Raw genomic sequence first — 11388 nt, 5'->3', positions numbered from 1 at the left:
GAAGAACCCTATATCAAACAATCAAGCTAGCTATAGTGTACAGTAGCTAACATGTTCTGGGTTGTCTAATTTGTAACTATAGAGAAAACATATTAGCTAAAGTTCGTTGGCTACTGACTTATACATTATCGTTACAAATATTATTGCTAGATTATAGAAGAAACATAGCTAGCTACTTTTTCTCCATCCACCGGATGATTCGACATGGCTACAGTAGCTAGCTAGTTATAGGTAACGTTACACTGTATCCTGCAGGGAAGAGCGTGTTCCACGACGTGCAGAAAGGATTGTGGAAAGTTGACTGATGAGCGCAAGCTGCATCTGTTCAACAGTTTCTACACTGTCCCATACGAGAAACAACAAGCGTTGATTCTCTCCGGCTTAGAACAGGTTAGAAATAAGACAAAACGCCTATTATTATAATAGCTATATTGAACACTTGCATAGTTTAACTTTGACAGTAATGATACGAACATTATTTAACTCTAAAAGTGCTGTGTTACACAATGGTGCAATACAAACTCATTCTGTGTATAGGTTGGGAGTGTGTGAAAGATGGAGGTCCTGATCAAGCAATACCCTGTATGTGCTACAGTATATTCAATTCTGAATTTATCATTGTCAATTTTTATTGCAGCATGAGGTGAAACGGAGACGTAAACCTGAGGATACAAAGGAGAACAAACGACGGAAACAAACCTTCAAATACCATGTACAGCAAGCAGGCCAGAGATTTGAATGTGTGCAAGGTCACGTTCATGTCTGTGTTCCAGCTAACCAACAGCCGTCTTCAGGCAAGTGAAAATATGAAGAGAAGAGAAGAATACCACAGCATTTTCAAACAGTAGTCTCAATTTCGGCCAACCAAGGAGTGACACCTGTGGCAAATGTGACGCATTCTTCACTAAGATGTCAGCAGCAACATCTGAAGAGGAGAAGAGGAAGATTGCAGTTGAAAGTGAGTTGCACCATCGAAAAGCCGAAAAGGCCTACACACAGCTTCAAAGTGACACTGAGTGGGCTAAAGCCAATGCTGACTGCCATGTCATTTCTGTGGATCTACAGGGGTGATGTACACCCCTAATCTGACCCACTCCAATGTCTACTACCAGCGGCAGCTGTCAAATTTTAACCTTTGCATCCAGGAACTTGGAAAAGAAGATCCTGCATACATGTGTGTTTGGCATGAGGGGATTGCACACCAAGGGTTCATTGAGGTGGCAAGCTGCATATTGAAGTGGGTGAAGACAAAATTCACGCCAGTCACCAAACCAGAGGTGCGCAAGTTGATCATCTTCAGTGACAGATGCTGTGGGCAGAATAACAACTGGCGGATGCTCAATCTTGATTACCAACAACGACGAGACGGCCTACAGGGAGGAGGTGAGGGCCCTCGGAGTGTGGTGTCAGGAAAATAACCTCACACTCAACGTCAACAAAACAAAGGAGATGATTGTGGACTTCAGGAAACAGCAGAGGGAGCACCCCCCTATCCACATCGACGGGACAGTAGTGGAGAAGGTGGAAAGTTTTAAGTTCCTCGGTGTACACATCACGGACAAACTGAATTGGTCCACCCACACAGACAGCGTTGTGAAGAAGGCGCAGCAGCCTCTTCAACCTCAGGAGGCTGAAGAAATTCGGCTTGTCACCAAAAGCACTCACAAACTTCTATAGATGCACAATCGAGAGCATCCTGTCGGGCTGTATCACCGCCTGGTACGGCAACTGCTCCGCCCACAACCGTAAGGCTCTCCAGAGGGTAGTGAGGTCTGCACAACGCATCACCGGGGGCAAACTACCTGCCCTCCAGGACACCTACACCACCCGATGTCACAGGAAGGCCATAAAGATCATCAAGGACAACAACCATCCGAGCCACTGCCTGTTCACCCCGCTATCATCCAGAAGGCGAGGTCAGTACAGGTGCATCAAAGCGGGGACCGAGAGACTGAAAAACAGCTTCTATCTCAAGGCCATCAGACTGTTAAACAGCCACCACAACATACTGACTCAACTCCAGCCACTTTAATAATGGGAATTGATGGAAATTATGTAAAAATGTATCACTAGCCACTTTATACAATGCCACTTAATATAATGTTTACATATCCTACATTACTCATCTCATATGTATATACTGTACTCTATATCATCTACTGCATCTTGCCATCTTTATGTAATACATGTATCACTAGCCACTTTAAACTATGCCACTTTATGTTTACATACCCTACATTACTCATCTCATATGTATAGACTGTACACTATACCATCTACTGCATCTTGCCTATGCCGTTCTGTACCATCACTCATTCATATATCTTTATGTACATATTCTTTATCCCTTTACACTTGTGTGTATTAGGTAGTAGTTGTGGAATTGTTAGGTTAGATTACTTGTTGGTTATTACTGCATTGTCGGAACTAGAAGCACAAGCATTTCGCTACACTCGCATTAACATCTGCTAACCATGTGTATGTGACAAATAGAATTTGATCTGATGTCGATGCTCGTCTCTATGGGTTACTTTACCCAAGTTGAGCAGAAGTTCATGGTCATTCTTTTCTTCCTTGTGATCGATCTTTTGCCACCATCGAGAAGAGGCGCACGGTGTCAGTCCTTCATACACCTGATGATGTTTCAAAGATGATACTTGAAGCACAACCAGCAAAACCATTCAAGGTGATGAGGATGCAATGTGAAGACTTCAGGCACCTCCCAGATTCTGTCCTCAAGCGACCAGCTGGACTACAGATCACCTCAGTGAGGTGGTTAAGTCACAGGTATTGCACAGAGAATAGTTTACTAACATCCCATCAACATGCAACATGTTGTTCTAACAATAAAATATCCTAATTCTTGACTATGAAAGTTGTTTATTGATGTCAGGAACTTAAAATGTTTGTGTTCTAATTTCAGTTGATCCTTGGAATCTGTACGCCATACAGAGCCACAGTCTATTTGAGGGATGGAAATCGTGGCTGATCTCCAAACCAAAACAAGGAGCTACACCTCAACCACCCTATTTTGCAAGCCACTACCCTAGAGCATATGAGAGTCCTCTGCCCATCAAAAAAAACAAGTACCAAGATCTGATGACCATGCTCAACTACTTGCCAGCTGCTGCACGCTCTTTTTATAAATCACTGCAGAGTGAATAATTTGTTGTTAAACCAAGCTACATAATTAACAGTTTTTTCTGTGAGTTTATGATCCCCTGAACCTGTATAGTATGTTGAATCTGAATAGATTTCAGAAGACATGTCACCCCTATTGAAGGAAATTAAATGTATAGTAGGTGTTTTCTATGTGAATCAATTTGTGTAGGATTTGAACCAGCACAATATATTTAATTAATTTAATTTTAAGATGTTGTTCCTAGTGTAGAAAATGTTATGTACAATGTGTTCTGTTGAGAATTATTTTGTGTGTGATCATTTGAACATTTTTTAATCTGAATTAATTAAAAACAAATAAGTCATCACATACATATGTGAGTATTCATTTGATCTTGATTCCCTTTTTTTATTCATTACAATATACAGTACGTCTCTCTGTCACCACATTTAGCATTAACTCTAAGCAGTTATTAATACTTATTTACTGCTGTCACCTCAGTACAGAAGGACATTTCTTGCCTTTAGCATGGGTTTAATGCAATTCAAAACTTAATTGCTGATCATAGTGTTAAACGCAAAGTGAATGGTTTTCTGAACGTTTTGTAATATTGACCATAGGGACCTGCATATTGGCACATCACATTGATCCATATTTGATATGTACAAGTTGTGCTTGTTTTGATTGAATTAATTTAATTGTATTCTATTTGTGTAGTTATTCTATGTATGTTCACATTGAGGGCTTCATTTTAAATGAGACTAAGATTTCATGACTCAACTTAAGAAAAGTCATCAGTGCTGAAGTTGATAGACCACCTTTAAATGAACCTCCATACAAATGAATTAACTACATATTGCAGTTAAGTTATTTACATGAAGGGCATCTGTACTTGAAAGTACTTAAAACATCATATCAGGTGTTAAAAAAAGGACATCTTACAAGAGTCATGCAAAATGTCACATATACTGTTCTTCCACAAACTGAAATCATCACTGGAGATATACTGTTCTTCCACATTCTAAAAATTAAAACGTCAATAAAAAAAGTATTTTTTGAAATAACAAAAAAATATTAATTGTTGTTGGAAGATATGGTTATGGTGAATTATTTGTCAACCATAAAACACCTAATGTGGTACACACAATTAATAATATAAAAATAACTTATTATCTTAAAATGCAAAAATTGTCACATATGGTTCTTCGTCTGTAGGATTCATATAAGATTTATGTAAGATTTCATTGTGCATACCATAAAATACAATTCATACATTTATGCCTAAAAAATTCAAAAAAATTGTTAAGTGTTGAAAGTTCCACGAATACCATAATTGATATCAAAATAATTAATCAGTACCTATGTAAAAAAAAAAAAAACATATTTTATATTTCTCATAAGTGTAATGTTTAATCAGTGTTACATCACCGTCACAATTTCAAGAGAAATCTAAAGTTCTTTACTCTTTTAAGAACACTGGTGTTTCTTTAGATTTCCTGAATGACTGAAGCTCCTCCCACACTGGGAGCAGTGGAACGGCTTCTCTCCTGTGTGAATGCGCTGGTGTATGTTTAGATGTTCTGACCGACTGAAGCTCCTCCCACACTGGGAGCAGTGGAACGGCTTCTCTCCTGTGTGAATGCGCTGGTGTAGCTTTAGATGTCCTGACTGACTGAAGCTCCTCCCACACTGGGAGCAGTGGAACGGCTTCTCTCCTGTGTGAATGCGCTGGTGTATCTTTAGATGTCCTGGCTGACTGTAGCCCCTCCCACACTGGGAGCAGTGGAACGGCTTCTCTCCTGTGTGAATGCGCTGGTGTATCTTTAGATTTCCTGACAGACTGAAGCTCCTCCCACACTGGGAGCAGTGGAACGGCTTCTCTCCTGTGTGAATGCGCTGGTGTATGTTTAGATGTTCTGACCGACTGAAGCTCCTCCCACACTGGGAGCAGTGGAACGGCTTCTCTCCTGTGTGAATACGCTGGTGTAGCTTTAGATGTCCTGACTGACTGAAGCTCCTCCCACACTGGGAGCAGTGGAACGGCTTCTCTCCTGTGTGAATGCGCTGGTGTATCTTTAAGTCTCCTGACTGACTGAAGCTCCTCCCACACTGGGAGCAGTGGAACGGCTTCTCTCCTGTGTGAATGCGCTGGTGTAACTGTAGATGTCCTGACTGACTGAAGCTCCTCCCACACTGGGAGCAGTGGAATGGATTCTCTCCTGTGTGAATGCGCTGGTGTATCTTTAGATGTCCTGACTGACTGAAGCTCCTCCCACACTGGGAGCAGTGGAACGGCTTCTCTCCTGTGTGAATGCGCTGGTGTCTGATGAGATGTATCCCTGCTGTGAAGCTCTTCCCACACTGAGAACAACGGTGTGGTCGTGGCTTGTCCGACTCTCTCTGTTTCCTGGTGGGAGCTGGGTTGAATGAACCTGTGGTGGTTCCATGGTGTTGTGAGCTGCTGGAGGACATGAGATTCTCTGATCTGATCTCTCCACTCCTCAACAGTCTGACATACTCATCATGGTGACATCTCTTTATGTGCCTGAGGAGGAAGATCTGAGAGGGGAAGGAGAACGGACAGCCAGAGCACGAGAAGATCTGGACTGACTTAACGTTCACATCTGAGTGAGAGATGGCGGGGAGAGAGAGAGAGAGTAATTAAAATAAGAGAAACCAAGTTGACATGATCATTATTTTTCTAACACACCTGACATGAACAGAGAAAACTCAGGACCAGTATGATAATACACAGCACAAAATATATTTAACATCAATGATGCGTTTCAATTGAGAAATTAGTAATAACTATGTAATAGGAAGTAAAAAATGAATGTAAGAGGAGTGAACTGAGGAGGATGTAGCAAGGGCAGTTCCAGAGGAATAGAGAGAGGGATGAAGAGAGGAGGATAAGGTGAGAGTGTAAAGTACCTTTAGCAGAGCTCTTTTTGTCCCAGAGGTAGTCGAAGACAATGCCCAGGTCTCTGGCGTACTCCTCTCCGTACCAAACCAACAGCTCCTCTCCAACAGCTATGGGCTTACAGCAGCGGTACAGAATCCCTCCTCTGTATTGGAAGGCCACCAGATTCTGTTCTTCTTCACTACGAGCACAGTTCACATACCTGAGAGAGAAGTAGGACGTTAATTATGTACAATAACTACATTAAGATTATCAGCTATCAAATAGAGTATGAGACAGGTAGGTAGGTACATAGAGAAAAAAAAGAGGAAGATTGAGACTTCCTCTGTACTTGCAGAAACAGGAGAAGGAAGAGGACTGAGAGACTTCTTCTGTGCTTCACAACGTTGCTCACCTCATCCAGTTGGAGTGAGTGTCTCTCCCAGCATCGATGTAGTCGTCCCAGTGTCTGCTCTTGTAGATCTGAGGAAAACAATTCATATTTAGTTTTGATCAGGTTTGAAAAAATGTAAGCACAGCCCAATGACACACACACTCCTCTCACCACCCAGGAGTATCCACTCTCCATGGCCTGGTCCTTGTCTGTGATCTCTCCTTCATAAGGTCCATAGTGGGCTCCTGCAGGCACAGTGTTTCCTTGGTTGAACACCCCTAGTCCTGCTTCAGGGATGCCTGATGTCCTGACCTCCAGGCCGGATGGCAGGGTGAGTCTGGCCCTGTCAGGGGCTCCTAAGCGGGCAGGGATGTCAGGGACGAAGAAGGCAGGACCATGAAGCTCACACTCCTCCATGTAGAAAGACTTGCAGTCCTCACAGTCTGGGAGAGAGAAAGATAAACAGAACAAGTTAAACATCAGTTATGATGAAGACATGCATTCAAAATGTAAAACACCAGAGTGGTTGAGAAAGATAACATGACTCACAGAGGTAGTGGTCATCTTTGGGGACGACCTCCTCTGAGGAAGTTCTTCTTGGTCTGTCTCTCAGGTTTCTACCGCACTTGTATGTGTTCACTGCTTTCTGCCTTTCCAGCCACTCTCTCTTAGACAGGCCTGGTGCAGACAATGCACACACACACACACTTAAATCAATGTGCCCCATCTTTTCTCTCAGACCAAATAAAATCTTAATATCAAACTCTTAACAGTCTATTCATGTTTGTCCCTGTTACCTGAGGTTGATGGTTTGGGGTGCAACAAGGGAGTCCCTTTCTGAGTGAGAGCTGGGGTGTCTGCCCCTCCTCCCTGAGTGGAACGCCCTGCCTCCCCTGCACTGGTGCTGGGGGTCGCTTCACTCTGACCCTCCTGGAAAGAGGAGAGTTCAAACTGACCACTGGGTCTGTGTGTCATCATCACTAGCATCAACACACACCTTGTCTCCTAGCCCCTTCTGTTCTCCACTGTGTGTGTCTGCTGTGCTGCCGTCCCTGAGGAAGGCCACTTCTTCAGTCAGCTCCTCCAGGAATGTCTGGGGTGGTTCTGTTCCCATATTACTGGGTCCTGTCTCCTCACCGCTAAGAGGCTGAGCGTTATGACAAATATCACAATGATGACTAGACAGAGCCGTCAACCCTCTTCATCTACAATGTGGCAATTTCCTACAGAACCTGATACACAGTGCCTTCAGTAAGTATTCACACCTAAACTTTTTCCACATTTTAATTTAAAATTGATTAAATGTAGGTTTGGTCTCTGGCCCACACACACACACCATAATGTCAAGGTTTTTGAATTCTATTTGTGTAGTTATTCTATGTATGTTCACAAATTAATAAAAATGGAAAGCTAAAATGTCTTAAGTCAATAAGTATTCAACCCCTTTGTTATGGCAAGCTTAAATAAGTTCAGGACTAGAAATGTGCTTAAAAAGTCAGATAAGTTGCATGGTGGTACAATAAGTGTTTAACATGATTTTTGAATTACTACCGCATCTCTTTACCCCACACATACAGATAATTGTAAGGTCCCTAAGGTCGAGCAGTGATTACAAATACAGCTTCAACCACAAACACCAGCAAGGTTTTCCAATGCCTCGCAAAGAAGCGCACCTATTGGTAGATGAAAAAACAAACAGACATTGAATATCCCTTTGAACATGAAGTAATTAATTACACTTTGGATGGTGTAACAATACACCCAGTCACTACAAAGACAGGCATAATTTCTAACTCAGTTGCCAGAGAGGAAGGAAACATTTCACAGCTTAGAAATGTTCCATATGCACAAAAAGCTGATTTCTCTCAAATGTTGTGCATGCAATTGGCATGCTGACAGTAGGAATGTCCATCAGAACTGTTGCCAGAGAATTTAATGTTCATTTGAAGAGTATTTCTGTTTGTAATAAAGCCCTTTTGTGGTGAAAAACTAATTCTGATTGGGTGGGCCTGGCTGCCAAGTGGGTGGACCTATTCCCCCCCAGGCCCACACTAGGCTGCGCCCCTGCCCAGCCATGTAAAATCCATAGATTATGGACTAATTTATACATTTTAATTGACTGATTTCCTTATATGAACAGTAAGTCTGCAAAATGTTTGAAACTGTTGCATGTTTATATTTTTGTTCAGTATAGTTACTCCACAATACTAACCTAAACGACAGAAAATACGGAAGCCTCTACAGAATAAAAAAAAATATTCCAAAACATCCAACAAGGCATTAAAGTAAAAGTAATGTGGCAAATAAATGTACTTTATGTCCTGAATACAAAGCGTTATGTTTGGGGCAAACCCAACACAACACTTCTGAGTACCACTCTCCATATTTTCAAGTATGGTGGTGGCTGCATCATGTCACGGTTATGCTTGTCATCGGCAAGGAATAGGGAGTTTTTTAAAGATAAAAACTAAACGGAATGGAGCTAAGCACAGGCAAAATCCTAGAGGAAAACCTGGTTCAGTCTGCTTTCCAATAGACACTGGGAGACAAATCCACCTTTCAGCAGGACAATAGCCTAAAACACAAGGCTAAATCTATCAGGTTTCAGGTAAGACCCAAGTGCAGACTATTGAAGTAACAATGTTCATTACAACAGGGGAAGGCAAACAACAGGTCAAGGCAGGCAGGGGTTGATAATCCAGAGTAGGGTGGCCAAGGTACAGGATTGTAGGCAGGCTCAGAGTCAGGACAGGCAAGGGTCAAAACCAGGAGGGCGAGAGAGACTGGGGAGAAGCAGGAGCTGAGACTGGTTAACTTGAACAAACAAGATGAATTGGCCCACAGACAGAAAACACCTGTATAAATACCCAGGGGATAAGAGGGGAAGAAGGGCGACACCTGGAGGGGGGTAGAGACGAGCACAAGGACAGGTGAAACAGATCAGGGCGTCACAAAATCTAAACTGGATTTGATTAACAAAACATTCAATGTTCCAGAGTGGCCTTTTTTAAAACTTAAAAATCGGCTTGAAAAATCTATATCAAGACTTGGAAATGGCTGTCTAGTCATGATCAACAACCAACTTGACAGAATTTAAGAATGTGCAAATATAGTACAATCCAGGTATGCAAAGCTCTTAAGACACTTACCCAGAAAGACTCACAGCTGTGAGTACTTATGTAAATGGTATATTTCGGTTTTCCTTTTCAATACATTTGCTAACATTTCTAAAAACATGTTTTCACTTCATCATTAAAGGATATTGTGTGTAGATGGGTAAAAAAATAGAGTTTTTAATCCATTTTGAATTATGGCAATAACACAACAAAATGTGGAATAAGTCAAGGAGAATGAATACTTTCTGAAGGCATCATAATTTAATTCATTGGTTCACACTTCATAGCGCCTTGAGAGCACAAGTATCTGCTAGTGTAGTGCTTAAGAGAAACAAAAACTCACCAGATATAATAGTATGCACCTGTGCAGGTATTTTAAAAAACAGTTACCTGTGCAGGTATAAAAAAATAAAAAATGTTTTTATACATAACACTTACCTGTACTGTAGGTGTAGCAGGTGTGGCAGGATTGTCAGGCTGAGGTGGTGCTGTGGGGACAGATCAGAGAACTAATATAAGCCTTACCTGGCCACTAACAGACCTCTTCTATTAGGGACGTCTAACGTTCAGCCTGCTGCAGATCCTTTGGACGCTCTAGTCTAAAGCGCCTGGTTAAATTGTGTTCAGGAATAAACATGTTTTAGCTCTAAAATGGTTAAACTAGTGAGAAATGTGATTACTGAACAAATCTGTGAGTTTGCTTCATTACTATCATCCTAACATAAGATATTGAACCATTTTGCCATATCTAATTAATGTATGTTACACTACTTTTCATGAAGAGGTGGTTACTACTTTACACCCCACATTTTGACATCAAATTGGGGGGGGGGGATACACGTCATTTTTACCTCAGATTGGTAATGTTAGTATAAATGTTTACAGTCCACACGATGATAAAAGATCAAATACATAACAGGTTAATAGCTTTGGTTTCATACTGTTGATTTTGTTAATACACGCTGGGGTCCCTATCATTTTCTTTCTCAAATGGCACTGATCATTCGTGGCATTCTTTAAAAACAATGTTGCTGGCCACACACAATCTAGAAAGAAGCTTTCTACAGGTTCTCATCTAACCAACCATGTATATATATATATATATATATATATATATGGGGTCATTTAGCAGACACTCTTATCCAGAGTGACTTACAGGACCAATTAGGGTTGTGCCTTGCTCAACAGCACAGACAGATTTTGCACATAGTTGGCTTGTGGATTTGAACCAGCAACCTTTCAGTTATTGGCCTCACACTCTTAACAGCTAGGCTACCTGCAAACTTTCCATGTGGCCTTTGAATAGTGTTAGATTTAACAGTGCTTGCAACCCAAGAGTTTGCCCCCCTTTTCTATTGATTTCAGCATATCGATGAAAGTGATTAACAAAAAAAGCATTATGTTACACTTACCGTGTTGGCGACACACTTTAATCAAAATCTAGCTAGCTAGCTAGCTGTCTTCTACAAATTGTCTAACCAGTGATATACACATTATTCCCAGATGCAATGTTGTTTTTGGGCTGTGTTAGTTTTAACAGGACGTGCATGTCACACCCTGATCTGTTTCACCTGTCTTTGTGATCGTCTCCACCCCCCTCCAGGTGTCGCCCATCTACCCCTGTGTATTTATACCTGTGTTCTCTGTTTGTCTGTTGCCAGTTCGTCTTGTTTGTCAAGTCAACCAGCGGGTTTGTGTCAGCTCCTGCTTTCCCCAGTATCTTTTCCCCCCTTGTTCTCCTCGTTTTTGACCCTGTACCCGCCCGCTTTACCACTCTGCCTGCCCCTGAGCCTGCCTGCCATCCTGTACTTTTGCCCCTGTTGCTGTAATAAACATTGTTACCTCGACACGGTCTGCA

General features: G+C 41.7%; 1 protein-coding gene across 1 annotated transcript; it reads right to left on the bottom strand.

The window, feature by feature from the left end:
• Positions 1 to 3331: 3331 nt before the first annotated feature.
• Positions 3332 to 7697, bottom strand: LOC139574712 (zinc finger protein ZFP2-like). Its single transcript, XM_071399533.1, has 6 exons — positions 7212 to 7697; positions 6964 to 7092; positions 6586 to 6857; positions 6436 to 6503; positions 6053 to 6243; positions 3332 to 5745 (listed from the first exon to the last, which is right to left on the bottom strand). Exons 1-6 carry the CDS (start codon positions 7399 to 7401, stop codon positions 4589 to 4591), a joined length of 2007 nt encoding a protein of 668 aa, XP_071255634.1. The 5' UTR covers positions 7402 to 7697; the 3' UTR covers positions 3332 to 4588.
• Positions 7698 to 11388: the final 3691 nt, after the last annotated feature.

Source organism: Salvelinus alpinus, chromosome 4 (assembly GCF_045679555.1).
Source record: "Salvelinus alpinus chromosome 4, SLU_Salpinus.1, whole genome shotgun sequence".
Lineage (NCBI taxonomy): Eukaryota > Metazoa > Chordata > Actinopteri > Salmoniformes > Salmonidae > Salvelinus > Salvelinus alpinus.
The sequence above is the reverse complement of the archived record's forward strand: the minus strand, read 5'-3'. Positions and strand labels throughout refer to the sequence as shown.